The sequence below is a fragment of the Coregonus clupeaformis genome, chromosome 6, assembly GCF_020615455.1.
Source record: "Coregonus clupeaformis isolate EN_2021a chromosome 6, ASM2061545v1, whole genome shotgun sequence".
In the NCBI taxonomy this organism is placed as follows: Eukaryota; Metazoa; Chordata; class Actinopteri; order Salmoniformes; family Salmonidae; genus Coregonus; species Coregonus clupeaformis.
The window spans coordinates 35,517,167-35,545,132 of record NC_059197.1 but is presented as its reverse complement, the minus strand read 5'-3'; the positions used below and the strand labels follow the sequence as shown (position 1 = coordinate 35,545,132).

The 27,966-nt window shown below is 46.2% G+C and overlaps 1 protein-coding gene across 1 annotated transcript; it reads right to left on the bottom strand.

The window, feature by feature from the left end:
* Positions 1-1,586: 1,586 nt before the first annotated feature.
* LOC121567609 (probable G-protein coupled receptor 149) lies at positions 1,587-27,960 on the bottom strand. The gene is made up of 4 exons (XM_041877789.1): positions 26,692-27,960; positions 19,340-19,529; positions 18,507-19,012; positions 1,587-2,249 (listed from the first exon to the last, which is right to left on the bottom strand). The coding sequence occupies exons 1-4, from the start codon at positions 27,673-27,675 to the stop codon at positions 1,626-1,628; spliced, it is 2,304 nt and encodes a 767-aa protein (XP_041733723.1). The 5' UTR covers positions 27,676-27,960; the 3' UTR covers positions 1,587-1,625.
* Positions 27,961-27,966: the final 6 nt, after the last annotated feature.

The following is a 27,966-nucleotide window of genomic DNA, read 5'->3' as shown; positions in this document are numbered from 1 at the left end:
TGCACGCAGACAGAGCATGTGCACACATACACACAGTGAGATGACTCAGACACAGGGGCTGGCGGTCTCCCTGTTGACTCATTGGTGACGATGACTGTAAGAACAGATCCATGTGGAGACTGACGAGTGAAACCCTCCACATTCTTTCTCTCTCTCTCTCTCTCTCTCTCTCTCTCTCTCTCTCTCTCTCTCTCTCTCTCTCTCTCGCTCTCTCTCTCTCGCTCTCTCTCTCGCTCTCTCTCTCGCTCTCTCTCTCTCTCTCTCTCTCTCGCTCTCGCTCTCTCGCTCTCTCTCGCTCTCTCTATTTCATTATGGTGGGCAGCCATATGGTGGTGGCCCCAGCATGAATACTAAGATGGGTAATCTTCTCTCTATCCGTTCTCTCTGCTCTCCCTTTCTGTCTTCTCTTTCATTGTGCTGCTATGACTTAGTCCTGCACCACCTTCTCTCCGCCCCACCTCATCACATGTACACATAACGGACCTTTAAAGCACAGAATGGACAAGTGTCCCAGCAGTCTTAGGCAGTGGCAGCTAATGTTTTGTCAAAAGATACACTTAAAATATATAGTTAAAAGGTCAATCCTCCTGGATATGTTTTCCCAGTCTGCATCCTTTGTCTGTATTCTCTGTCCTCTTCCTGCTTCCTGTGTGTGTGTATCAGTCTTCTCTGTCCTCTTCCTGCTTCCTGTGTGTATCAGTCTTCTCTGTCCTCTTCCTGCTTCCTGTGTGTGTGTATCAGTCTTCTCTGTCCTCTTCCTGCTTCCTGTGTGTATCAGTCTTCTCTGTCCTCTTCCTGCTTCCTGTGTGTGTGTATCAGTCTTCTCTGTCCTCCTCATGCTTCCTGTGTGTGTGTATCAGTCTTCTCTGTCCTCCTCCTGCTTCCTGTGTGTGTGTATCAGTCTTCTCTGTCCTCTTCCTGCTTCCTGTGTGTGTGTATCAGTCTTCTCTGTCCTCTTCCTGCTTCCTGTGTGTGTGTATCAGTCTTCTCTGTCCTCTTCCTGCTTCCTGTGTGTGTATCAGTCTTCTCTGTCCTCCTCCTGCTTCCTGTGTGTGTGTATCAGTCTTCTCTGTCCTCTTCCTGCTTCCTGTGTGTGTGTATCAGTCTTCTCTGTCCTCTTCCTGCTTCCTGTGTGTGTATCAGTCTTCTCTGTCCTCCTCCTGCTTCCTGTGTGTGTATCAGTCTTCTCTGTCCTCCTCCTGCTTCCTGTGTGTGTGTATCAGTCTTCTCTGCCCTCCTCCTGCTTCCTGTGTGTGTGTATCAGTCTTCTCTGTCCTCCTCCTGCTTCCTGTGTGTGTGTATCAGTCTTCTCTGTCCTCTTCCTGCTTCCTGTGTGTGTGTATCAGTCTTCTCTGTCCTCTTCCTGCTTCCTGTGTGTGTATCAGTCTTCTCTGTCCTCCTCCTGCTTCCTGTGTGTGTGTATCAGTCTTCTCTGTCCTCCTCCTGCTTCCTGTGTGTGTGTATCAGTCTTCTCTGTCCTCTTCCTGCTTCCTGTGTGTGTGTATCAGTCTTCTCTGTCCTCTTCCTGCTTCCTGTGTGTGTGTATCAGTCTTCTCTGTCCTCCTCCTGCTTCCTGTGTGTGTGTATCAGTCTTCTCTGTCCTCTTCCTGCTTCCTGTGTGTGTATCAGTCTTCTCTGTCCTCCTCCTGCTTCCTGTAGGCTTCGTTGAGCAGCTGTATCTCCTCGCGGTAGCCTCCCGTCTCCTGTGTCTGCCTGCGGCTGTTCTGCCGGTGGGCCTCCACCGTGTCAGGGATGTTGATGTTGATGTTGTCCGCCTCTGGGTTGCCACTGTTGGGGATGAGCAGTGAGTAGGAGGCTGTCTCCCCCAGGTCACAGGAGACAAATCGGTTCTCCTTCCGAGAGTAGCGCAGCGACGGGGAGCGGGCGTGGGTGGACGACTGGCTGATGTTGGAGATGATGGACACGCTGTCCATGGCCTCCTCGCTGTCACAGATCTCCAACACCTCCAGGTGGATCTTCACGTTGGTGTCCCGCATCCCCACTACTCCCATCCCCACCTCCACCTCTCCTCCGGCCGGGCCTCCGGTGGTGGGGTCGTCTGCACTGGGCTCGTGGCCTACGGACTTGGAGCGGTAGACCTCCACCTTCTTGGCGACGTGGGGGGAGATGGTGAGGCCGTCGCTGCTGACCTCGTAGGTGGAGAGGGAGAGGGTCTTCCCTGTGGGGGCATGAAGGGAGATGGTGCCCTGGAAAGCACACAGAGGGATGGCCAGACCTCCCCCAGATCTCTGTAAGGACACAAGACAAACACAGACTACAGTCAAAGTCTAGGAGAGTAATAACTATTCATTGTATCTACGGCATATACAGCAGCACACTTTCAAAGACAGAGAACTCTCAGGGTACATTCCTAATTAGATAAAGGACAGATCAAAAAGACTGACTGAAAATAGATAATTTGTGATGCTGGAAAATCACTTTTTATTTTAGTTACATGCACTCATGTTATGAGCTAGACATTTTAGTATTTATAAAAGGGCCTTTATCTTTGTTAAGAACAGGTCGATGAGATGAGCTCCAGTTACACAGCATGTCCATGACATTTAAGAAGGCAGCTTGATGAATGTGTGTGCCCACCAAGCATTGAGTCCCTTCCCTGAGTTAAGGAGTCTAACATGGAGAACGAGGGCCTTGGAAGAGAGTGTGTGTGTGTGTATGTGTGTGCAGGTGGGATTAGAGCACAGGGTATAATACCTAATCTCATTTCAAGCTTCCCTGCATCACTCAGCTATGTACTAGCATAGCGCTTGGTGATAGAATAGATACCACCATAAAGTGTAAAGGGATGTGAGGCCTAGAGAAAATGATCTTCGAAATACCATCCATCATTACTTTCATAAACGAAGGGTCCCTCTTTTAAATTACAATACTATTTTCAATAATTTAATATTTTCATTTTGTCATGTTGCTTTCATGTATGTGTATGTAAACACAGATTTCATTCTAAGAGAAAGAGAGAGAAACTGACCCAAATTTAAGGAAAGCGTTGAGCATAGACTCAGTGAGCATAGCCTTGCTATTGAGAGAGGCCTCCGTAGGCAGACATGGCTCTCAAGAGAAGACAGGCTATGTGCACACTGCCCACAAAATGAGGTTGGAACTGAGCTGCACTTCCTAACCTCCTGCCAAATGTATGACCACATTAGAGACACATATTTCCCTCAGACTACACAGACCAACAAAGAATTTGAAAACAAATCCAATTTTGAATATCTCCCATATCTATTGTGTGAAATACAACAGTGTGCCATCACAGCAGCAATATTTGTGACCTGTTGCCACAAGAAAAGGGCAACCAGTGAAGAACAAACACCATTGTAAATACAACCTATATTTATGTTTATTTATTTTCCCTTTTGTACTTTAACTATTTGAATATCGTTACAATGCTGTATATATATATATATATATATATATATATATATATATATATATAGAGAAAGAGAGAGAGAGAGAGAGAGAGAGAGAGAGAGAGAGAGAGAGTAATGGTTAAGGGAGTGGCAGGTAGTCTGTCTGGTTGTATTGAGCTTAACTAAGATGAGTGAATTATTTAGACGTTGTGATCTGGTGATGTGACTGCCTCTGACCGAGGCGTAAGGCATAAGCATGGATAATGATCTTGCTCTGACCTACCCTGTCATTGCCTCTATCTTCAACCCCTTCTCTTTCATTTCATATACTCTCTCTCTCTCTCTCTCATCTGTCTTACCCTCTGTCTTCCTTTTTCTAACTGTCTCTCTATCCCACATTCGAGAAAACTAAAGCATAGAGACGTCAATATGCCAGCCGTGCCTCACAGTCACGCTGAGAGGAAAACACACTGTGCCAGTCTAATCAAATAATGCAGCAAGCCAATCAGCAGCGCAACGGTGATGGAAGAGCAGAAGGGGGGAGGGAGAGAGGGGAGACAGAGGGGGAGGCAGAGAGAGAGAGAGAGAGAGAGAGAGAGAGAGAGAGAGAGAGAGAGAGAGAGAGAGAGAGAGAGAGAGAGAGAGAGAGAGAGAGAGAGAGAGAGAGAGAGAGCGAGAGAGAGAGAGAGAGAGAGAGAGAGAGAGAGAGAGAGAGAGAGAGAGAGAGAGAGAGAGAGAGAGAGAGAGAGAGAGAGAGAGAGAAAGAAAATAATATGGAATATGGTACAATGCGTATATACACTGAGTATACCAAATATTAGGAACACCTTGGAGTCCACCTGAGGTAAATTCAATTGATTGGACATGATTTGGAAAGGCACACACCTGTCTATATAAGGTCCCACAGTTGACAGTGCATGTCAGAGCAAAAACCAAGCCATGAGGTCAAAGGAATTGTCCGTAGAGCTCCGAGACAGGATTGTGTCGATGCACAGATTTGGGGAAGGGTACCAACAAAGTTCTGCAGCATTGAAGGTCCCCAAGAACACAGTGGCGTCCAGTATTCTTAAATGGAAGCAGTTTAGAGCCACCAAGAATCTTCCTAGAGCTGGCCGCCCGGCCAAACTGAGCAATCTGGGGAGAAGGGCATTGGTCAGGGAGGTGACCAAGAACCCAATGGTCACTCTGACAGAGCTCCAGAGTTCCTCTGTGGAGATGGGAGAACCTTCCAGAAGGACAACCATCTCTGCAGCACTCCACCAATCAGGCCTTTATGGTAGAGTGGCCAGACGGAGCCACTCCTCAGTAAAAGGCACATTTGCCAAAAGGCACTTAAAGACTCTCAGACTATGAGAAACAAGATTCTCTGGTCTGATGAAACCAAGATTGTACTCTTTGGCCTGATTGCCATGCATCACGTCTTGAGGAAACCTGGCACCATCCGTACAGTGAAGCATGGTGGTGGCAGCATCATGCTGTGGGGATGTTTTTCAGCGGCAGGGACTGGGAGACTAGTCAGGATCGAGGGAAAGATTAACGTTGCAAAGTACAGAGAGAACTGTGCACCTACGTTGTAAACTTTCATTCACAGCCTAGGTTGTAGCAAACTCATGATGGGTACAGGAAAAATCTGAGTATCATGTAGTAGCCTGAACCTATCGATGCAACATTGAGCTGGGTGAATGGAATATGACAATCATCCAATATGCTGTAATAGAAATAAGGCCCCCAAAAAAATAATCCTCCCTCATCTTAAACGGAACCGACCACCACTGAATTGAGGTAATATGTTCTTGTAGGTAGGGGTAAAAGTGACAGGGCAATCAGGACAGATAATAAACAGAGTAGCAGCAGCGTATGTGAAGAGTGTGAAAGAGTGTGAAAGTGTGTCTATCTGTGTGTGTGTGTTTGTGTGCGTGTGCGTGTGCATGTGTGTGTGTGTGTGAGTGTGTGTGTGTGTGTGTGTGGCATCAATATGCATGTGTGTGATCACATGGCGTTCTTGGGTACAGGAACTATGGTGGTCTGCTTGAAACATGTAGGTATTACAAACTGGGTCAGGGAGATGTTGAAAATGTCAGTGAAGACACAGACCAGCTGGTCAGCACATGCTCTTGAGTACGCGTCCTGAATGTTTACCTGTTTAAAGGTCTTACTCACATCGGCTACGGAGAGAGTGATCACAGAGTCGTCCGGAACAGCTGGTGCTCTAATGCATGGTTCGGTGCTTCTAGTCTCAAAGCGAGCATAGAAGGCATTTAGGCTCGCGTCACTATGCAGCTCGCGGCTGGGTTTCCCTTTGTAGTCCTTGATAGTTTGCAAGCCCTGCCACATCCAACGAGCGTAAGAGCTGGTGTAGTACTATTCAATCTTAGTCCTTTATTGACGCTTTGCCTGTTTGATGGTTCGTCGGAGGGTGTGTGCATGTGGTTTCGTGTGTGTGGAAAGCCCTGTCCCGACCTACTGAGAGTTCACTGCTAGCCCACAGTGGTATCGCTCAGAACAGGTGACGTCTGTGGCTGGAATCTGGTGCAAAATGAGACTGTTTCTTCCTCTCTGTTCTGTTGTCTCCTCTCCCAGGTTCCATCTGGTGAGCAAAGCCTTTTTTTTTTATCTTCATATCAATTCATTTGGGAATCAGTGCCCCACAAAACCAAAGAGGAAAACATCACGTTCTGGCAGCGATGGAGGAGAAAAGCAGACTTTTGTAACAGAGAGAAAGTGTAGGGTACAGTATGCTGTAAAATAGAAAGTAGAAAGTGAAGGGTACAGTATGATTTAAAATAGGCTACTGTGGGGCAGATAGTAGTTGGACTGTGATCTTTGTTCCGTCGTCACTGAAGCTGCATCTACAGTGCCTTCAGAAAGTATTCAGACCCCTTCACTTTTTCCACATTTTGTTACCTTACAGCCTTATTCTAAAATTGATTAAATTTGATTTTTTTCCTCATCAATCTACACACAATATCCCATAATGACGAAGCAAAAATAGGTTTTTAGACATTTTGGCAAATGTATTACAAATAAAAAACAAAAATATCACATTTACAATAGTATTCAGACCCTTTATTCAGTATTTTGTGGAAGCACCTTTGGCAGCGATTACAGCGTCGAGTCTTCATGGCTATGACGCTACGATCTTAGCATACCTGTATTTGGGGAGTTTCTCCCATTCTTCTCAGCAGATCCTCTCAAGCTCTGTCAGGTTGGATGGGGAGCGTTGCTGTATAGCTATTTTCAGGTCTCTCCAGAGATGTCCGATCAGGTTAAAGGGCCGGCTCTGGCTGGGCCACTCAAGGACATTCAGAGACTTGTCCCGAAGCCACTCCTGCATTGCCTTGGCTGTGTGCTTAGGGTTGTTGTCCTGTTGGAAGGTGAACCTTCGCTCTGGAGCAGGTTTTCATCAAGGATCTCTCTGTACTTTGCTCCGTTCATCTTTGCCTCGATCCTGACTAGTCTCCCAGTCCCTGCCACTGGAAAACATCCCCACAGCATGATGCTGCCACCTCCATGCTTCACTGTAGGGATGATGCCAGGTTTCCTCCAGATGTGACACATGGCAATCAGGCCAAAGAGTACAATCTTGGTTTCATCAGACCAGAGAATCTGGTTTCTCATGGTCTGAGAGTCTTTAGCTGCCTTTTGGCAAACTGTCATGTGCCTTTTACTGAGGAGTGTCTTCCGTCTGGCCACTCTACCATAAAGGCCTGATTGGTGGAGTGCTGCAGAGATGGTTGTCCTTCTGGAAGTTTCTCCCATCTCCACAGAGGAACTCTAGAGCTCTGTCAGAGCGACCATCGGGTTCTTGGTCACCTCCCTGACCAAGGCCCTTCTCCCCCGATTGCTCAGTTTGGCCGATCGACCAGCTCTAGGAAGAGCCTTGGTGGTTCCAAACTTCTTCCATTTAAGAATGATGGAGGCCACTGTGTTCTTGGGGACCTTCAATGCTGCAGACATTTTTTGGTACCCTTCCTCATATCTGTGCCTCGGCACAATCCTATCTAGGAGCTCTAAGCACAATTCCTTCGACCTCATGGCTTGGTTTTTGCTCTGACATGCACTGTCAACTATGGGACCTTATATAGACATGTGTGTGCCTTTCCAAATCATGTCCAATCAATTGAATTTACCACAGGTGGTCTCCAATCAAGTTGTAGAAACATCTCAAGGATGATCAATGGAAACAGGATGCACCTGAGCTCAATTTCGAGTCTCATAGGAAAGAGTCTGAATACTTAAGTGAATAAGGTATTTCTGTTTGTATTTTTAATACGTTCGCAAAAATGTATAAAAAAAACTGTTTTCGCTTTGTCATTATGGGGTATTGTATGTAGATTGCTAAGGATTTTTAATTATTTAACACATTTTCTAATAAGGCTGTAACGTAATAAAATGTGGAAAAAGCCAAGTGGTCTGAATACTTTCTGAATGCACTGTATATGTAGTGGAGGTTAACTAGTCACCTGACCTTGCCATCCATGACACCGGTACTTTAATGCAGCTGAACGTCAGGGTTGTACATGGGGAGAATCTCAATTGCATTTCCTTGATTCCTCACATCCACTCTCCTCACCTCCTTCTCAAAACCCATTGGATGAGAAGATCAGAGGTGCTGGTCCCTAGTCATGCGACCTCTTCTCTGACTTCTCCTGGCTGTCATCTCAATATCATTTAGTCTGACTTCTCCTGGCTGTCAGCTCAATATCATTCAGTCTGACTTCTCCTGGCTCTCAGCTCAATATCATTTAGTCTGACTTCTCCTGGCTGTCAGCTCAATATCATTTAGTCTGACTTCTACTGGCTCTCAGCTCAATATCATTCAGTCTGACTTCTCCTGGCTCTCAGCTCAATATCATTTAGTCTGACTTCTCCTGGCTGTCAGCTCAATATCATTTAGTCTGACTTCTACTGGCTGTCATCTCAATATCATTCAGTCTGACTTCTCCAGGCTGTCAGCTCAATATCATTCAGTCTGACTTCTCCTGGCTCTCAGCTCAATATCATTCAGTCTGACTTCTCCTGGCTCTCAGCTCAATATCATTTAGTCTGACTTCTCCTGGCTGTCAGCTCAATATCATTTAGTCTGACTTCTACTGGCTCTCAGCTCAATATCATTCAGTCTGACTTCTCCTGGCTCTCAGCTCAATATCATTTAGTCTGACTTCTCCTGGCTGTCAGCTCAATATCATTTAGTCTGACTTCTACTGGCTGTCATCTCAATATCATTCAGTCTGACTTCTCCTGGCTCTCAGCTCAATATCATTCAGTCTGACTTCTCCTGGCTCTCAGCTCAATATCATTTAGTCTGACTTCTCCTGGCTGTCAGCTCAATATCATTTAGTCTGACTTCTCCTGGCTGTCAGCTCAATATCATTCAGTCTGACTTCTCCTGGCTCTCAGCTCAATATCATTTAGTCTGACATCTCCTGGCTGTCAGCTCAATATCATTTAGTCTGACTTCTCCTGGCTGTCAGCTCAATATCATTCAGTCTGACTTCTCCAGGCTGGCAGCTCAATATAATTCAGTCTGACTTCTCCTGGCTGGCAGCTCAATATCATTCAGTCTGACTTCTCCTGGCTGTCAGCTCAATATCATTTAGTCTGACTTCTCCTGGCTGTCAGCTCAATATCATTCAGTCTGACTTCTCCTGGCTGTCAGCTCAATGTCATTCAGTCGGACTTCTCCTGGCTGTCAGCTCAATATCATTTAGTCTGACTTCTCCAGGCTGGCAGCTCAATATCATTTAGTCTGACTTCTCCTGGCTGTCAGCTCAATATCATTCAGTCTGACTTCTCCTGGCTGTCAGCTCAATGTCATTCAGTCAGACTTCTCCTGGCTGTCAGCTCAATATCATTCAGTCTGACTTCTCCAGGCTGGCAGCTCAATATCATTTAGTCTGACTTCTCCTGGCTGTCAGCTCAATATCATTCAGTCTGACTTCTCCTGGCTGGCAGCTCAATATCATTCAGTCTGACTTCTCCTGTGTCACGAGTTGCAAAGCCAGAACCCAGAAGCAGACCAGGACAAGGTAAGTTGAAACGAAGGTGAGTGTTTATTTACAATTCAAGAGTGATGCTGAATAATCCAGGGAACAGAGCGGGAGGCGTTGATTAGTTGTTGGGGGTGCAGTGGTTGATCCCATCATGGGTCGGCAGCCGCCGACCACCAGGCAGAGGTTGGATGAAGGTTCCGGACGGGTGACTGCAGATGGAACAAAACGGAGGTAAGTAAACAACAAGGTGCAAAAACAACAAAACTAACGCTAGGCTCTAAGACTGATACTCTGGTAAACCTACTGTTCATGGCTAACGATCCGGCAGGGAATGGATGTTAGGCCAGAGCCTAAGAAGGGTGATGATCAGGACCAGGTGTGCAGATTGCTGATGGGATGCAGGTGCGGAAATCAAGAGAGATCCCCGGAGCGTTCCAGAACCCTCGGGAAACTGGAGATCACGAGCAGAAAAACTAGTCCACAGACAGGACCCGACTCAGACTGCCGGGATCGTTACAGTACCCCCCCTCCGACGAACGCCACCGGGCGGACTCCCGGAGCGCCAGGATGGAGGCGGTAGAAGTCACGGATGAGGTCAGCATCTAGGATCTGTCGCCGCGGAATCCAACTCCTCTCTTCAGGACCATACCCCTCCCAGTCCACGAGATACTGGAAACCCCGGCCCCGCCGTCTGGAATCCATGATTCGTCGCACCGTGTAGGCAGGACCACCTCCGATCATCCGAGGAGGAGGAGGAGGAGGCGGAGGAGGCAACAGAGGACTGAGGAAAACCGGCTTGAGGCAGGAGACATGAAAGGTGGGATGGACTCTGAGCGTCCTCGGTAGTTTGAGTCGAACTGCCACTGGATTGATCACCTTCTCCACCACAAACGGACCAATGAACTTCGGTAACAACTTCCTAGACTCAGTCCGTAACGGAAGATCCCGTGTGGCCAACCAGACCCTATCTCCGATGGTATAGGTGGGAGCGGGGATCCGGCGACGATTCGCCTGGAGCTGATACCGGTCCGAAACTCTAAGGAGTGCCTTTCTGGCCCGATGCCAGGTCCGGTGGCAACGACGAATATGGGCCTGAACAGAGGGCACTGAGAGCTCCTTCTCCTGAGAAGGGAACAAGGGAGGTTGGTAGCCATACAGGCACTGGAAGGGAGACATCCCAGTGGCAGATGTAGGGGAGAGTATTGTGGGCATACTCAACCCAAGGCAACTGAGAGACCCAGGAGGTGGGGTTGGAAGAGACCAGGCAGCGTAGCGTGGTTTCCATCTTCTGGTTGGCTCTCTCCGCCTGACCATTGGATTGGGGGTTGAAAACCAGATGTGAGACTGACTGTAGCTCCAATGGCCAAACAGAAGGACTTCCAGACAGCAGAGGTAAACTGAGGGCCACGGTCGGAAACGATATCACTGGGCAACCCGTGGACCCTGAAAACCTCCCTAACCAGGATCTCGGACGTCTCCGAGGCAGAGGGAAGCTTGGCAATTGGCACAAAGTGGGCGAACTTGCTGAATCTGTCCACGATAGTCAGAACGACCGTGTTCCCCTCAGAAGCGGGCAACCCAGTGACGAAGTCCAGGGCCAGATGCGACCATGGTCGCGGGGAATAGGAAGGGGGTGAAGTAGTCCAGAGCTGGGCCGATTGGTACTCTTATTCTGCGCACACACTGGACAGGCAGCAACAAAACCCCGAGTATCCTCGGCCATGGCAGGCCACCAAAAAGCGTCTGCGAAGAAACGCCATTGTCCGAGCCACGCCAGGGTGACAAGCCATCTTGCTGGCGTGGGACCATTTGAGGACAGCAGGACGAACCGACTCAGGCACAAACAACCGACCGGGTGGACCGTTACCGGGACCGGGCTGAGTCCGAAGGGCCGCCAGCACCTCCTCCTCAATCTTCCACATAACTGCTCCCACGACGCAGTTCCGGGGGATAATTGTCTCGGTCTTGGACCCACTCTCCTCCGTCTTGGAGAACATCCGGGACAAGGCGTCCGCCTTGCCGTTCTTAGATCCAGGTCGGAACGTCAGGGAAAACTTGAATCGTCCGAAAAACAACGCCCACCTGGCCTGACGGGAGTTGAGACGTTTAGCCGATTGCACGTAAGCAAGATTCTTGTGGTCAGTCCAGACAATAAACGGTTGCTCCGCCCCCTCCAACCAGTGGCGCCACTCCTCCAAGGCAAGTTTCACCGCGAGAAGCTCCCGGTTACCCACATCGTAATTCCTCTCCGCAGGCGAAAGGCGACGAGAGTAGTAGGCGCAGGGATGGAGTTTACTGTCCGTGGAGCATCGCTGCGACAGGATGGCGCCAACTCCCACATCAGACGCGTCCACTTCAACGACTGAACTGACGGGCCGTGTCCGGTTGAGAGAGAATCGGTGCGTTGGTGAATCGCCTCTTCAAATCCAGAAACGCTCGATCCGCCTCCGGATTCCACTTGAAGGTCCTGATACTGGAAGTCAAGGCAGTTAACGGAGCGGCCACACGGCTGTAATCCCGGATGAATCTGCGGTAGAAATTCGCAAACCCCAAAAATCTCTGGAGCTGCAATCTCGTACCGGGCTGGGCCCATTCCAGAACCGCTCTAACCTTCTCCTGGTCCATCCTAATCTCTCCCCTGGAGATGATGTACCCGAGAAAGGATGTCGTGTGGGCGTGAAACTCGCACTTCTCGGCCTTCACGAACAGGCGATTCTCCAACAATCGCTGCAGAACCTGCCGGACATGCTGGACGTGGTCGGAAGGTTCCTTCGAGAAGATCAGAATGTCATCCAGGTAAACAAACACAAAGAGACCGATCATATCTCTCAGGACGTCGTTCACCATACTCTGGAATACCGCTGGAGCATTGGTCAGTCCAAACGGCATCACCTGATACTCGAGTGACCCATCGGTGTATTGAAACCCGTCAACCACTCGTCCCCCTCTCTGATCCGGACCATGTGATACGCATTGCGTAGGTCTAGCTTGGTGAACACCGTAGCACCCTGTAAGGAGTCGAAGGCAGAACTCATCAAGGGCAGGGGATACTTGTTCTTGACCGTGATGTCATTCAACCCCCCGATAATCAATGCACGGTCGAAGAGAGCCATCCTTCTTACCCACAAAGAAGAATCCTGCCCCCAGGGGGTGATGACGAGGGACGAACGAGACCAGCAGCTAGGGACTCCTTGATGTAGGTCTCCAAAGCCTCACGTTCAGGTCGGGAGATACTGTATAACCTTCCCTTGGGGTAGACAGCTCCAGGGAACAGGTTGATGGCACAATCATATGGTCGGTGGGGAGGGAGTGACAGAGCCTTCTGCTTACTGAAAACTTCCCCCAAATCGTGATATGTCTCGGGAACCAGGGACAAATCTGGGGGTTTAGCCTCAATCACCTGACTGGGAACCGAATGGGGACAGGCAGTCTTGAGACAGTTAGCATGACAATCAAGGCTCCAACTCGTTACCTTGCCCGTCACCCAATCGAACGTGGGATTGTGTTCCTTCAGCCAGGGGTATCCAAGGACCAGAGGAACATGGGAAGACGGCAGAATGAAGAATGAAATCATCTCAGAATGATTCCCCGACAACAGCATCTTAACCGGTTCAGTCCTCATCGTGATACGTGCCAGACTACTGCCGTCCAGAGTGGTAGCTTCAATGGCTTCCGGCAATTGCTCCTTGGAAAGCCCCAGCTGTTCCACCAACTCGGCATCTAGAAAGCTTCCATCGGCACCTGAATCGATAAAAGCGTTAATCGCTAAGCTCTGATTCCTGTTCATAAGGGTAGCCGGGAAACGGGGTCTGACAGAGGTATTGAGAGGTCGAAACTGGCTCGCTAAAAGTCCTCCCAACTTTAGCGAGCCGCGCAGTTTGACGACCCGACTGGAACCTGAGAAGCTGATCGGTTGGACGGAACCCATTGCTTCTCCCTCCTTCGCTCTCGGACTCGATTATCCACCCGAATAGACAAGGCTACCAAGCTGTCCAGGTCACTAGGCTCCGGATAGGAGATCAACTCATCCTTGAGCTGCTCCGACAGACCCTGGTAAAAGGCCGCTTGCAGAGACTCCTCATTCCACCCACTCTCCACAGCCAACGTCTTGAACTCGATCACGAAGTCGGCCACGCTGCGAGTTCCTTGGCGAAGCGAAAACAGGCGCCTAGCTGCGTCCCTCCCTCGGACGGAATGGTCGAAGAGCTTCCTCATCTCGGCCGTGAACCCCTGGTATGAAGCCATGCAGGGATCCTGTCGTTCCCAAACGGCTGAAGCCCACTCCAGCGCTCGACCACGCAGCAACTCAATCACAAAGGCTATCCTAGCCTTGTCTGTGGCATAAGAGTAGGGCTGTAGATCGAACACTAATCCACACTGCATAAGGAAGGAACGGCATCTTCCCAGCTCCCCCTCATATTTATCCGGCGTCGGAACCTTGGGCTCACGGAAGGACACAGCTCCAGAAGCGGCAGGCGAGATGGGTGAAACCGGTAGTGGATCCTCCACCGGAAACTGGCGTTGGTTCTGGACCTCCGTCAGACCGGTAGAAAGGTTCCGAACTGACAACGCGATCTCCTGTAGTACCGTGCTATGATGGCCCAACATCTTCTCCTGCTGGGTAATGGCATGGCGAACAGAGTCCAGGTCCGCTGGGTTCATTACTGGCCGGATCGTTCTGTCACGAGTTGCAAAGCCAGAACCCAGAAGCAGACCAGGACAAGGTAAGTTGAAACGAAGGTGAGTGTTTATTTACAATTCAAGAGTGATGCTGAATAATCCAGGGAACAGAGCGGGAGGCGTTGATTAGTTGTTGGGGGTGCAGTGGTTGATCCCATCATGGGTCGGCAGCCGCCGACCACCAGGCAGAGGTTGGATGAAGGTTCCGGACGGGTGACTGCAGATGGAACAAAACGGAGGTAAGTAAACAACAAGGTGCAAAAACAACAAAACTAACGCTAGGCTCTAAGACTGATACTCTGGTAAACCTACTGTTCATGGCTAACGATCCGGCAGGGAATGGATGTTAGGCCAGAGCCTAAGAAGGGTGATGATCAGGACCAGGTGTGCAGATTGCTGATGGGATGCAGGTGCGGAAATCAAGAGAGCTCCCCGGAGCGTTCCAGAACCCTCGGGAAACTGGAGATCACGAGCAGAAAAAACTAGTCCACAGACAGGACCCGACTCAGACTGCCGGGATCGTTACATCCTGGCTCTCAGCTCAATATCATTTAGTCTGACTTCTCCTGGCTCTCAGCTCAATATCATTCAGTCTGACTTCTCCAGGCTGGCAGCTCAATATCATTCAGTCTGACTTCTTCTGGCTCTCAGCTCAATATCATTTAGTCTGACTTCTCCTGGCTGTCAGCTCAATATCATTTAGTCTGACTTCTACTGGCTGTCATCTCAATATCATTCAGTCTGACTTCTCCTGGCTCTCAGCTCAATATCATTCAGTCTGACTTCTCCTGGCTCTCAGCTCAATATCATTTAGTCTGACTTCTCCTGGCTGTCAGCTCAATATCATTTAGTCTGACTTCTCCTGGCTGTCAGCTCAATATCATTCAGTCTGACTTCTCCTGGCTCTCAGCTCAATATCATTTAGTCTGACTTCTCCTGGCTCTCAGCTCAATATCATTCAGTCTGACTTCTCCAGGCTGGCAGCTCAATATCATTCAGTCTGACTTCTTCTGGCTCTCAGCTCAATATCATTTAGTCTGACTTCTCCTGGCTGTCAGCTCAATATCATTTAGTCTGACTTCTACTGGCTGTCATCTCAATATCATTCAGTCTGACTTCTCCTGGCTCTCAGCTCAATATCATTCAGTCTGACTTCTCCTGGCTCTCAGCTCAATATCATTTAGTCTGACTTCTCCTGGCTGTCAGCTCAATATCATTTAGTCTGACTTCTCCTGGCTGTCAGCTCAATATCATTCAGTCTGACTTCTCCAGGCTGGCAGCTCAATATAATTCAGTCTGACTTCTCCTGGCTGGCAGCTCAATATCATTCAGTCTGACTTCTCCTGGCTGTCAGCTCAATATCATTTAGTCTGACTTCTCCTGGCTGTCAGCTCAATATCATTCAGTCTGACTTCTCCTGGCTGTCAGCTCAATGTCATTCAGTCGGACTTCTCCTGGCTGTCAGCTCAATATCATTTAGTCTGACTTCTCCAGGCTGGCAGCTCAATATCATTTAGTCTGACTTCTCCTGGCTGTCAGCTCAATATCATTCAGTCTGACATCTCCTGGCTGTCAGCTCAATGTCATTCAGTCGGACTTCTCCTGGCTGTCAGCTCAATATCATTCAGTCTGACTTCTCCAGGCTGGCAGCTCAATATCATTTAGTCTGACTTCTCCTGGCTGTCAGCTCAATATCATTCAGTCTGACTTCTCCTGGCTGGCAGCTCAATATCATTCAGTCTGACTTCTCCTGGCTCTCAGCTCAATATCATTTAGTCTGACTTCTCCTGGCTCTCAGCTCAATATCATTCAGTCTGACTTCTCCAGGCTGGCAGCTCAATATCATTCAGTCGGACTTCTCCTGGCTCTCAGCTCATTATCATTCAGTCTGACTTCTCCTGGCTGTCAGCTCAATATCATTCAGTCTGACATTATCAGCTAGCGTCAGGAACCCATTACCAGAACAATACTCAGGGTACAACACATACACACACATACACACGTACGAACGTACACAGGTGTGTGTGAGTGTGAATGTGTGTCTTTGAGAAAGGGGACTGAGTGGGTGGTCTCAAACGGGTTCTTTCTCTTCTCATCGTTCGCTCCTGTGATTTCTAAACACTTGGCCTGCAGCAGTGGAGCGACTGTTTAGCCTGCCTCCCTACAGCTGTTTACTGTATACACACCTCCCTCACACCTTTCACTGGCGCTATTCACATCAGGGCTTAAAACCCTGTCTACAGAACTGAATCTAAATAGACAGACCTGATTTTTTTTCACAGTTCACAAAGAGTTAATGGATTTTCATGGTGTTAAATTAAACACATTGGTTTGAAGGTAAGGCCTATCCTGAGAAATTAGACTAGAATCATAGGGTTATATCTGAATAAAATGAGGATTCCTAGAAACCACAACTGTCAAATTCAGCGTACAACCCTACTATTCTGAGGTAAGTTCGAGAAAATGGTAAACTAAGACAGGAAGGACAGCAAAACAACATAGTGCCGTTTACATGTAGGCCTACCTACTGTTGTCATTTTAACAGGGTGGTGGGGTGTAAGGTCAGGGATAATTCACTGACATGATTCTGGCCATCGATCTGTGCTTTGATTACTGACATGGATCTGGGTTGATGTGTTAAAAGGACAACAACAACATGACTGGGACTCTAATGGGACTCTTTACAATTACTGTCCCTTCAATGCAAGCACAAGTCCATCTCACACACACACACACACACACACACACACACACACACACACACACACACACACACACACACACACACACACACACACACACACACACACACACACACACACACACACACACAGTGGATTAGATTATTGTTTTCAAGTGAAGTTACTAGATGTTCTAACAGTGAACCGTTAAAACGGGACATTTGCGTGACTTTGTACCATCTGTGCGCTTTAAAAAAAATCACAATTAGAAGCCATCCGGCGTTGCCAGCGACGACAGGCGCTCTCGGTACAAAGGCTACCGGTCATTTCCGCCTACCGTAATGTGTGTCAACTCACAAGTGGTCTAGGGAGATGGAAAGTCCATCTGTTTTATGGGGCACTTTTTAGGCTAGTTCATCACTATAGCTGCTGTTAATTAATTATCATGATTGGTCTTGATTGCTGACTTGTTTGCAGTGAGAATAAACCCAGAAAAAAGGGAAAGTTTTGGAGGATAAGCAATATAATATGATGGCTAGATAGCAGGGGGCATATTGGTCACTTAAGGCTTGTTCACACTGCAGGCCTTAATGCTCAAATCAGTTGTACATTTTTACATTTTAGTCATTTAGCAGACGCTCTTATCCAGAGCAACTTACAGTTAGTGAGTGCATACATTTTCATACTGGCCCCCCGTGGGAAACGAACCAACAACCCTGGCGTTGCAAGCGCCATGCTCTAACTTTTTGGAATACTAACTGTCCAAACAGCAAGTTACAAGTGACCAAATTGGATGTGTGTGTGTTCAGACAGCAGTCATTTGCTGACGTGGCTATGCTGGTTGTCATAGTAATGACAGGTGTGTGCACAGTGGTGTAGGCTGATTGGTGCTCGTGCTTCCTGTCACTCAGAAATTATGTAGCAAGCTAAGGTGACAACAATGCCTGCCATGGAACGTTTCCCAATTGCTTTGAATGTTCAAAATCATAGTGTAAGAATACTTTTAAAGCCTCAAAAGATAAAATTATCCAACTTTCAAAACAATAATTTTGGGCTAGTCACAGCAGTCAACTAGCTAGCTAGCTAGCTGTTCAGCTTTCTAGCACATTCACTAATTTATTTGTAAACAATTAACAAGCTAGTTAGCTACCACATTTTCTTGTCAAACTGTCAACAGAGTAGCTGGCAAGCAACAAGATATGCCAAATAACAGTCTAGAAACCACTTGAGGGAAAATAAATCAGATTTGTAACTGACTTCAAACCATCTACGAAGGTGGTTTGAAATGTGGTTTGAAATATCAGATTCCATGTGCTTTTTGGCTGTTCAGACTGCAGGAAATAGAACAGAATCTAATCGGATATGCAATAATATAGGATATGAGTCACTTCAAAACTGCCAATGTGAACAAGGCTTTAGTCTATATGTTACCCAGTGTTTCTTAATTCTGGTCCTGGGAACACAGAGGGATGCACATTTGTATTTATTGCCTCAGCACTACACACACCTGATTCAAATCTAAAGCTGGATGATGAGCTGTGTAGTGTTAGGGCAAAAACAACAATATGCACCCCTTTGGGTTCCCAGGACCAGGATGAAGAAACACTGGGTTAGGCTATACAGGTCAATGTCATGCAGCCTTAGTGTAAAAATGTATTTGCCTAGCTAACCTATAGTCTAGCCCAGAGACATATTATTTTCTAAATATATGTCACTTGGTTGGTATAGCCTAAAGGTTAGTTTATGTTAGCCTATCAGGGAAACGTTGCGAGGTAAGCTACCTGTCTGGGGTTCCTCTCGGATTTACTCCTACACCACTCCCAGTCCGTCAGCTCGATTTTTCTGCACTCCACATGCGACAGTCTCCGTTCCATTCCCTCGAACACCGACGACGTGTCGGTGAGGTTGAGGTCCTCGTGGTCCCGGGAGCTGGGCCCGCAGAAGAAGCCGTCCTGGTCTCCATGGTTATCGTGAGGAAACTGGAGGCAGTCTGCCAGCGCGAGGGCCTCTCCTCCACCTGCCACTGCCTCGAGAAGCAGCTCGTCATGCTCACGCAGTGGGGAGCTGTCCACCGCACGTGGGGTCCTGAACTCGAGCTCGGCCTGCAGGCTCGCGACCCCGGAGCTGTCCAGCACTGCAAGTTGGTTTTCTGTGAAGTCACAGTTGAAGAGGTTGTGATAGGAAGGCTTCTCGACGGACGGGCTGCGGTGGGGTTTGGTCGCGTGGGATATCTTGTATATTCCGTACCCTTGATGGAAGGAGAGGTTAAACTCAAACCTCTTCTTTGCTGTGGGAAGAAAATGAAAATGTGTAGTGACTTTTGCAACAAAAAAACAAACAAAAACAAATTGCATTTAGATTTATTTTATGACATTGATGTAGGCTTATGTGTTTCAGACCCACATTTTTTTTTTGTAACGGTGTCCGTGTAAATGTGTTAGGTTTAATGCGTAGGTCTATACTGTATGTTATGATTCTCGGAGGCATATAAGGCTATGTTACCTATGTTAAAATGTTACGTTGCTTTAGATAAGCGTCTGGTTTGCACCCATATGTTTTTCCACTCTGCACCTCAGCTCACTGGCCCTTTACAATCACAGAGGGAATAGCCTACCGGTGGGCTCCTGCTCTGTGTCCCGCTGGCAGTCGATGAAGCACCCGCACGGAAGGTGGATCCAGCGCTCGGAGAGCATGAACACCGGCGTGACCGCAGGCGCCAGCAGGGTCAGGAAGAAGCTCACCGTTTCCACCGTTTCAAGGTACGAGCTGGGGGCATTCACAGCATGACGCACGAGCACCAGAGTCTGTGAATGAAATGGCTTAGTTAGGCCCCTATGGCCTACTTCATGAATCTAATTCATCATTAGATTATGACATAGGGTAATGTGGGGTAACTGCCCACCTTCCCCTGTAATTCGAACAGAAACCACTTTATGTCACCACATCTTTTCCAACACTTTCCCTGGCTGTCAACAATAAATGGTATCATCTACATTTTTTAAGACACTCATAATTTAGAAAAAGTTATATACACTAGGCGTACAAAACATTAGAGCACCTTCCTAATATGGAGTTGCACCCCTTTTGCCCTCAGAATAGCCTCAATTCGTCGGGGCATGGACTCTACAAGGTATCAAAAGCGTTCCACAGGGCCCAATGCTTCCCACAGTTGTGTCAAGTTGGCTGGATGTCCTTCGGGTGGTGGAACATTCTTGATACACACAGGTAACTGTTGAGCATGAAAAACCCAGCAGCGTTGCAGTTCTTGACACAATAAAACCGGTTTGCCTGGCACCTACTACCATACCCCGTTCAAAGGCACTTAAATATTTTGTCTTGCCCATTCACCTTCAGAATTGCACACATACACAATCCATGTCTCAATTGTCTCAAGGCTTAAAAATAATTATTTAACCTGTCTCCTCCACTTCATCTACACTGATTGAAGTGGATTTAACTAGTGACATCAATAAGGGATCATAGCTTTCACCTGGATTCACCCGGTCAGTCTATGTCTGGGAAATAGCAGGTGTTCCTAATGTTTTGTACACTCAGTGTATAATCTAATTAAGGCCAGGCACCACAGGCTGAAATTACATTTTTGCATCTACCAAAAAAAACATTTTGAGATTTGTTGGTATTTTGGTCCATTAATATTAGTATTTTCAAAAAGTAAACATAAAAATGTCAAAAACTTGACGAAAATGTCTATTTTTTTTTGTTTATCATACTACCGTCATCAACATTTGAATGAATTTTAACCACTTTATAATGGACATACATCAATAATTTCAAAGCTCACTACATTGAATTACACAGAATTTCAAACGCCTATTTCATAGAAAATGTTACAAACTGAACTACATCTAGTAACTTACTTTAAAGAGATGGTGATTGAGTCTAAATAGGCTTTTGGAGTTTTGGTAGTCTTAATTCAGTGTACTTGTCTGTAACTGCCATTTCCCGAAAGTCAGACTCTTCCCATACGCCAACACATTTCTTTCAGCTTCAGAAGCCTCTGCATTCACCAAATGGTGTGTGATTATCCTTAGATACAGTATACAGTTGAAGTCGGAAGTTTACATACACTTAGGTTGGAGTCATTAAAACTTGTTTTTCAACCACTCCACAAATTTCTTGTTAACAAACTATAGTTTTGGCAAGTCGGTTAGGACATCTACTTTGTGCATGACACAAGTCATTTTTTTCAACAATTGTTTACAGACAGATTATTTCACTTATAATTCACTGTATCACAATTCCAGTGGGTCAGAAGTTTACATACACTAAGTTGACTGTGCCTTTAAACAGCTTGGTAAATTCCAGAAAATGATGTCATGGCTTTAGAAGCTTCTGATAGGCTAATTGGCATCATTTGAGTCAATTGGCGGTGTACCTGTGGATGTATTTCAAGGCCTACCTTTAAACTCAGTGACTCTTTGCTTGACATCATGGGAAAATCAAAAGAAATCAGCCAAGACCTCAGAAAAATATTTGTAGACCTCCACAAGTCTGGTTCATCCTTGGGAGCAATTTCCAAACGCCTGAAGGTCCCACGTTCATCTGTACAAACAATAGTACGCAAGTATAAACACCATTGGACCACGCAGCCGTCATACCGCTCAGGAAGGAGACGCGTTCTGTCTCCTAGAGATTAACATACTTTGGTGCGAAAAGTGCAAATCAATCCCAGAACAACAGCAAAGGACCTTGTGAAGATGCTGGAGGAAACAGGTACAAAAGTATCTATATCCACAGTAAAATGAATCCTATATCGACATAACCTGAAAGGCCGCTCAGCAAGGAAGAAGCCACTGCTCCAAAACCGCCATAAAAAAGCCAGACTACGGTTTGCAACTGCACATGGGGACAAAGATCGTACTTTTTGGAGAAATGTCCTCTGGTCTGAAGAAACAAAAATAGAACTGTTTGGCCATAATGACCATCGTTATGTTTGGAGGAAAAAGGGGGTTGCTTGCAAGCCGAAGAACACCATCCCAACCGTGAAGCACGGGGGTGGCAGAATCATGCTGTGGGGGTGCTTTGCTGCAGGAGGGACTGGTGCACTTCACAAAATAGATGGCATTATGAGGAAGGAAAATTATGTGGATATATTGAAGCAACATCTCAAGACATCAGTCAGGAAGTTAAAGCTTGGTCGCAAATGGGTCTTCCAAATGGACAATGACCCAAGCATACTTCCAAAGTTGTGGCAAAATGGCTTAAGGACAACAAAGTCAAGGTATTGGAGTGGCCATCACAAAGCCCTGACCTCAATCCTATAGAACATTTGTGGGCAGAACTGAAAAAGCATGTGCGAGCAAGGAGGCCTACAAACCTGACTCAGTTACACCAGCTCTGTCAGGAGGAATGGGACAAAATTCACCCAACTTATTGTGGGAAGCTTGTGGAAGGCTACCCGAAGCATTTGACCCAAGTTAAACAATTTAAAGGCAATGCTACCAAATACTAATTGAGTGTATGTAAACTTCTGACCCACTGGAAATGTGATGAAAGAAATAAAAGCTGAAATAAATCATTCTCTCTACTATTATTCTGACATTTCACATTCTTAAAATAAAGTGGTGATCTTAACTGACCTAAAACAGGGAATTTTTACTGTGATTAAATGTCAGGAATTGGGGAAAACTGAGTTTAAATGTATTTGGCTAAGGTGTATGTAAACTTCCGACTTCAACTGTATTCTCCAGACTTGCCCAGAGGGCAAGAATTGAAATACTTTGATTTTATGGTTAAAATATATTTTTTAATCATTTTACCACAGGAAATAGTAATTCAGTCGCCATGACTCCGACGTCGACGTCTTCTTCTAACTCTGAAGACTGCTTGAAGAACAGCTCTCCGAACACGCAGGTGCCAGGGTTAATAAGATTGATCAATATTTTGATTTAGCATATTTGATTTGAAAACGAATATTCAGGTGTTATACAAACTGACTCAAGGTCGTTTGCAAGTGATATTCTACTGTTGTCCCCTGCTTGGATATGTCTTGTGTAACTAATTATGCACAGCTAAATTATTCCCACAAATGTCAGTCAGCGTTTGTATGCTGTAAAATTTTTATTCTACATAACATTTTATTTGGAAATATTCATCAAAAATGCATTTTACGTACGTCTTTAGTGTTTTACAGATAAAAAGTATTTATCCACAATCTGCTCTGGTCAAGTCCGGTCCTGGCGTGTCTTAACACAATGAAACAAAAAAAAATAGGCTGACTTCATCCAATGTCCAGAAAAATACATTTGCGTGATATGCAAATATGGGCATATGTAATGAGGTATTACCTAATTTGCATATTCTAAAAAAAAATTTTTTTATTTGGGTCTAAATTCACCTGGTAAAAGTTGATTGTGATATGATTAAGAGAAAAAACAATTCCGTATTAGGGTGTGGTGCGTAAGGTTAATGTTTTATACACTACCAGTCAAAGGTTTGGACATACAGTGGGGAAAAAAAGTATTTAGTCAGCCACCAATTGTGCAAGTTCTCCCACTTAAAAAGATGAGAGAGGCCTGTAATTTTCATCATAGGTACACGTCAACTATGACAGACAAAATGAGAAAAAAAATCCAGAAAAATCACATTGTAGGATTTTTTATGAATTTATTTGCAATTTATGGTGGAAAATAAGTATTTGGTCAATAACAAAAGTTTCTCAATACTTTGTTATATACCCTTTGTTGGCAATGACACAGGTCAAACGTTTTCTGTAGGTCTTCACAAGGTTTTCACACACTGTTGCTGGTATTTTGGCCCATTCCTCCATGCAGATCTCCTCTAGAGCAGTGATGTTTTGGGGCTGTCGCTGGGCAACACAGACTTTCAACTCCCTCCAAAGATTTTCTATGGGGTTGAGATCTGGAGACTGGCTAGGCCACTCCAGGACCTTGAAATGCTTCTTACGAAGCCACTCCTTCGTTGCCCGGGCGGTGTGTTTGGGATCATTGTCATGCTGAAAGACCCAGCCACGTTTCATCTTCAATGCCCTTGCTGATGGAAGGAGGTTTTCACTCAAAATCTCACGATACATGGCCCCATTCATTCTTTCCTTTACACGGATCAGTCATCCTGGTCCCTTTGCAGAAAAACAGCTCCAAAGCATGATGTTTCCACCCCCATGCTTCACAGTAGGTATGGTGTTCTTTGGATGCAACTCAGCATTCTTTGTCCTCCAAACACGACGAGTTGAGTTTTTACCAAAAAGTTATATTTTGGTTTCATCTGACATTCTCCCAATCCTCTTCTGGATCATCCAAATGCATTTTAGCAAACTTCAGATGGGCCTGGACATGTACTGGCTTAAGCAGGGGGACACGTCTGTCACTGCAGGATTTGAGTCCCTGGCGGCGTAGTGTGTTACTGATGGTAGGCTTTGTTACTTTGGTCCCAGCTCTCTGCAGGTCATTCACTAGGTCCCCCGTGTGGTTCTGGGATTTTTGCTCACCATTCTTGTGATCATTTTGACCCCACGGGGTGAGATCTTGCGTGGAGCCCCAGATCGAGGGAGATTATCAGTGGTCTTGTATGTCTTCCATTTCCTAATAATTGCTCCCACAGTTGATTTCTTCAAACCAAGCTGCTTACCTATTGCAGATTCAGTCTTCCCAGCCTGGTGCAGGTCTACAATTTTGTTTCTGGTGTCCTTTGACAGCTCTTTGGTCTTGGCCATAGTGGAGTTTGGAGTGTGACTGTTTGAGGTTGTGGACAGGTGTCTTTTATACTGATAACAAGTTCAAACAGGTGCCATTAATACAGGTAACGAGTGGAGGACAGAGGAGCCTCTTAAAGAAAAAGTTACAGGTCTGTGAGAGCCAGAAATCTTGCTTGTTTGTAGGTGACCAAATACTTATTTTCCACCATAATTTGCAAATAAATTAATAAAAAATCCTACAATGTGATTTTCTGGAAAAAAAATTCTCAATTTGTCTGTCATAGTTGACGTGTACCTATTATGAAAATTACAGGCCTCTCTCATCTTTTTAAGTGGGAGAACTTGCACAATTGGTGGCTGGCTAAATACTTTTTTTCCCCACTGTACATACTCATTAAAATATTAAAATATTTTTTACATTGTATAATAATAGTGAAGACATCAGAACTATGAAATAACACATATGGAATCATGTAGTAACCCAAAAAGTGTTAAACAAATTCAAATAAATGATATTTGATATTCTTCAAATAGCCACCCTTTGCGTTGATGACAGCTTTGCACACTCTTGGCAAAGCAGTCATCAATCCCCGGACCTCAACTTTAGGTACATTCTGGAGCTCTGTCAGAGTGACCATCGGGTTCTTGGTCACCTCCCTGACCAAGGTCCTTCTCCCCCGATTGCTCAGTTTGGCTGGGCGGCCAGCTCTAGGAAGAGTCTTGGTGGTTCCAAATTTCTTCCATTTGAGAATGATGGAGGCCACTATGTTCTTGGGGACCTTCAATGCTGCAGAACTTCTTTGCTACCCTTCCCCAGATCTGTGCCTCGACACAATCCTGTCTCGGAGCTCTACGGACAATTCCTTCGACCTCATGGCTTGGTTTTTGCTCTGACATGCACTGTCAACTGTGGGACCTTGTATAGACAGGTGTGTGCCTTTCCAAATCATGTCCAATCAATTGAATTTACCACAGGTGGACTCCAATCAAGTTGTAGAAACATCTCAAGGATGATCAATGGAAACAGGATGCACCTGAGCTCAATTTGAGGTCTCATAGCAAAGGGTCTGAATAGTTATGTAAATAAGGGATTTCTGTTTTTTATTTTGAATACATTTGCTAAAATGTCTAAAAACCTGTTTTCACTTTGTCATTATGGGGTATTGTGTGTAGAATGATGAGAAAAATATGTAATCCATTTAATCCACTTCCCAAAAGGGAAGGGGTCTGAATACTTTCCGAATGCACAGTATATACAATTTGTAAGTCGCTCTGCTAAATGACGTAAATGTAAATGTAAATATACCATTAGGGGAGCCTAAAGATAAATAATCCACTTGTTTAGAGATACAAATTGATAAAAACCAGCGGGGCAGCTGAAAGTACACGGTTATGAGCTTGACGCTCCTTTCCAAGAAAAATCGAAAATTCTTATTCTGGTGACATGATTATCGATGCTTGCCTGCTGTTTGAAATAATCTCTCTCTTTTGTCCATGATAATCTCATCATGTAGGCTACACCTGCACTGTATCTGTGAGCGGTTGGCTAGAAAAGCATGTGCCAATACCAAAGTGGGCACATTTATAACGCAACATCTTCTGTGAAAAAAACATCAGTAGTTGAAAATGTGATGGAAACCCAACTTTTGATGAACTTTGAACTTGAACTTTTGATGTGCACTTCATCGTCACCCACAGCCTTTTATCCACAACAAGTCAGTTTGATGGAAACATCTCTGGTGGGAAAATGTGCATAATGTTTTTATGTAGATTTTAGAATATTTGCATGAAAATCTGTTGCCAATTGAATGGAAACCTAACTATAGTGAGGATATTAACAGTGAGATGTGCAATGCCATTTTGTTTATTAGATTGAATTTAGATAGATTTTAACACACTAATCTTCAGTGGCCGGCCCAGTTACCCTGGTACTTGGGAAACACGCCCCTTTTCTAAAAACATCATTTCATTAAATAACACAAAAAAAAGTAGCTACTTATTTCCCCTTCATAGTTTGTTTGCCTAAGCATGACCATCATCCACATACAAAAACAGTTACCAAACTTTGCTACCAAAGGGGGGGTAGTTACCCCACGTTCCCCTACGTTTTACAGAGTAGGCAGAAGGCCTATTCAACGTGGCATTGTAGGACTAAGAAAACACACTGAATACAATGCAATAGCCCTATCGTAAACCCCACATGAACACCTATTTGTTATAGGAGCATACATAGCCTAGCTATGATTATCTATTTCTTAATCTACACATTTTAGCATCTCTAGCCCACTCACCATCATAGGCATCCACAAGACAACTCTCACCACCGCCAGGATCATGGAGAAGCGCTTTTGTGCAAAGAACACCGGGGATTCCCAGTTACTGATGGTTCCGTCATCCCTCAGTACACCGTCAGAGGCAGGGGTTGGGCAGGTATATGTTTCCACTTTGCCCCGCACCCCTAGCTCTTTCCCCAAACCACCCGGACTCAGCTCGTTGTAGGCACTGAAACTTCTGTCCAAGCTATCCCGAGAGAAGGACGGGAGGTCGCAGAGAGGCGCAGACCTGTCCCCTCTCAGATCCCTGGCTATATCCAAGTAGCTCGGGTAGAACGTCCTCTGTGGCTCCCTGGAACACAGGAGCTGGTAGGTGAGAGGAACGAAGAAGAGCACCAATCCGCAGAGACACAGGGAGTACAAAGAAAATAGGAGCAGAACGTAAAAACTTCGTCTCTCCGGGAAGCAGCCGAGAGAGTGCGGGGTGAAACTCCCCCAGCCGCACAGGGGTAGTACACTGACGGCCAGGCTGACTACCCACACCCCGGCTATCGCCAACATCACCCTCAACGGCCGAGGGCTTCCTTCTCGCTTGGTAACGTAAAAGGTGTAGGCTGCGATAAGGCAAGCTTTCATATTGCTGGAGAGTCCTTGGAAAACATAGAGAAGTCCGGATAAAGTGCATATGGTCACCGACCCTCCATCTCCATCTCTCTCCCACTGGAGGAGCATGAAGAGGGAGAGAGGTATCACGCTGAGCAGGTCGTCCACGGACATCGAAGCCACGATGAGCCACAGGATGGTTTTCCACCTCATCCGAATGAAAAAGAAGAGAGAATACACACCTCCCATGAAGGTAGCAGCGGCGATGGCTACGCACAAGCCGAAGAGAAGCAGGCTCATCTGTCTTTGCGCCTCGGTGAGGTCCGTCCTCTCGTAGCTCGCAGTGAAAAGGCTGCTCTTGTTCGGCGAAAGGGAGCTGAGCGTCGAGGACATTTTCATTTAGGTAACTTTGTCGACCTGGCTTGTGTTGCCCAATGTTCAGCCTCCCATATATATATATATATATAAAAACTTTGAACCAATGCCAAAACGTTAATCAAGTTATAACGGCACACGCAGGCTAGACTACATCCCTGGTGACTCGCTCCGATAGGCTATATATTTCAGCAGTCCAGTTGGATATATCTTGGATACATAACGGAAAGTAGCTTCCTGAACAGGACACGTTTTACCCCTACCAGTGCACTTTAGACGCGTCCCGGAGGAGATAGACAGCGAGTCTCCTCGAGG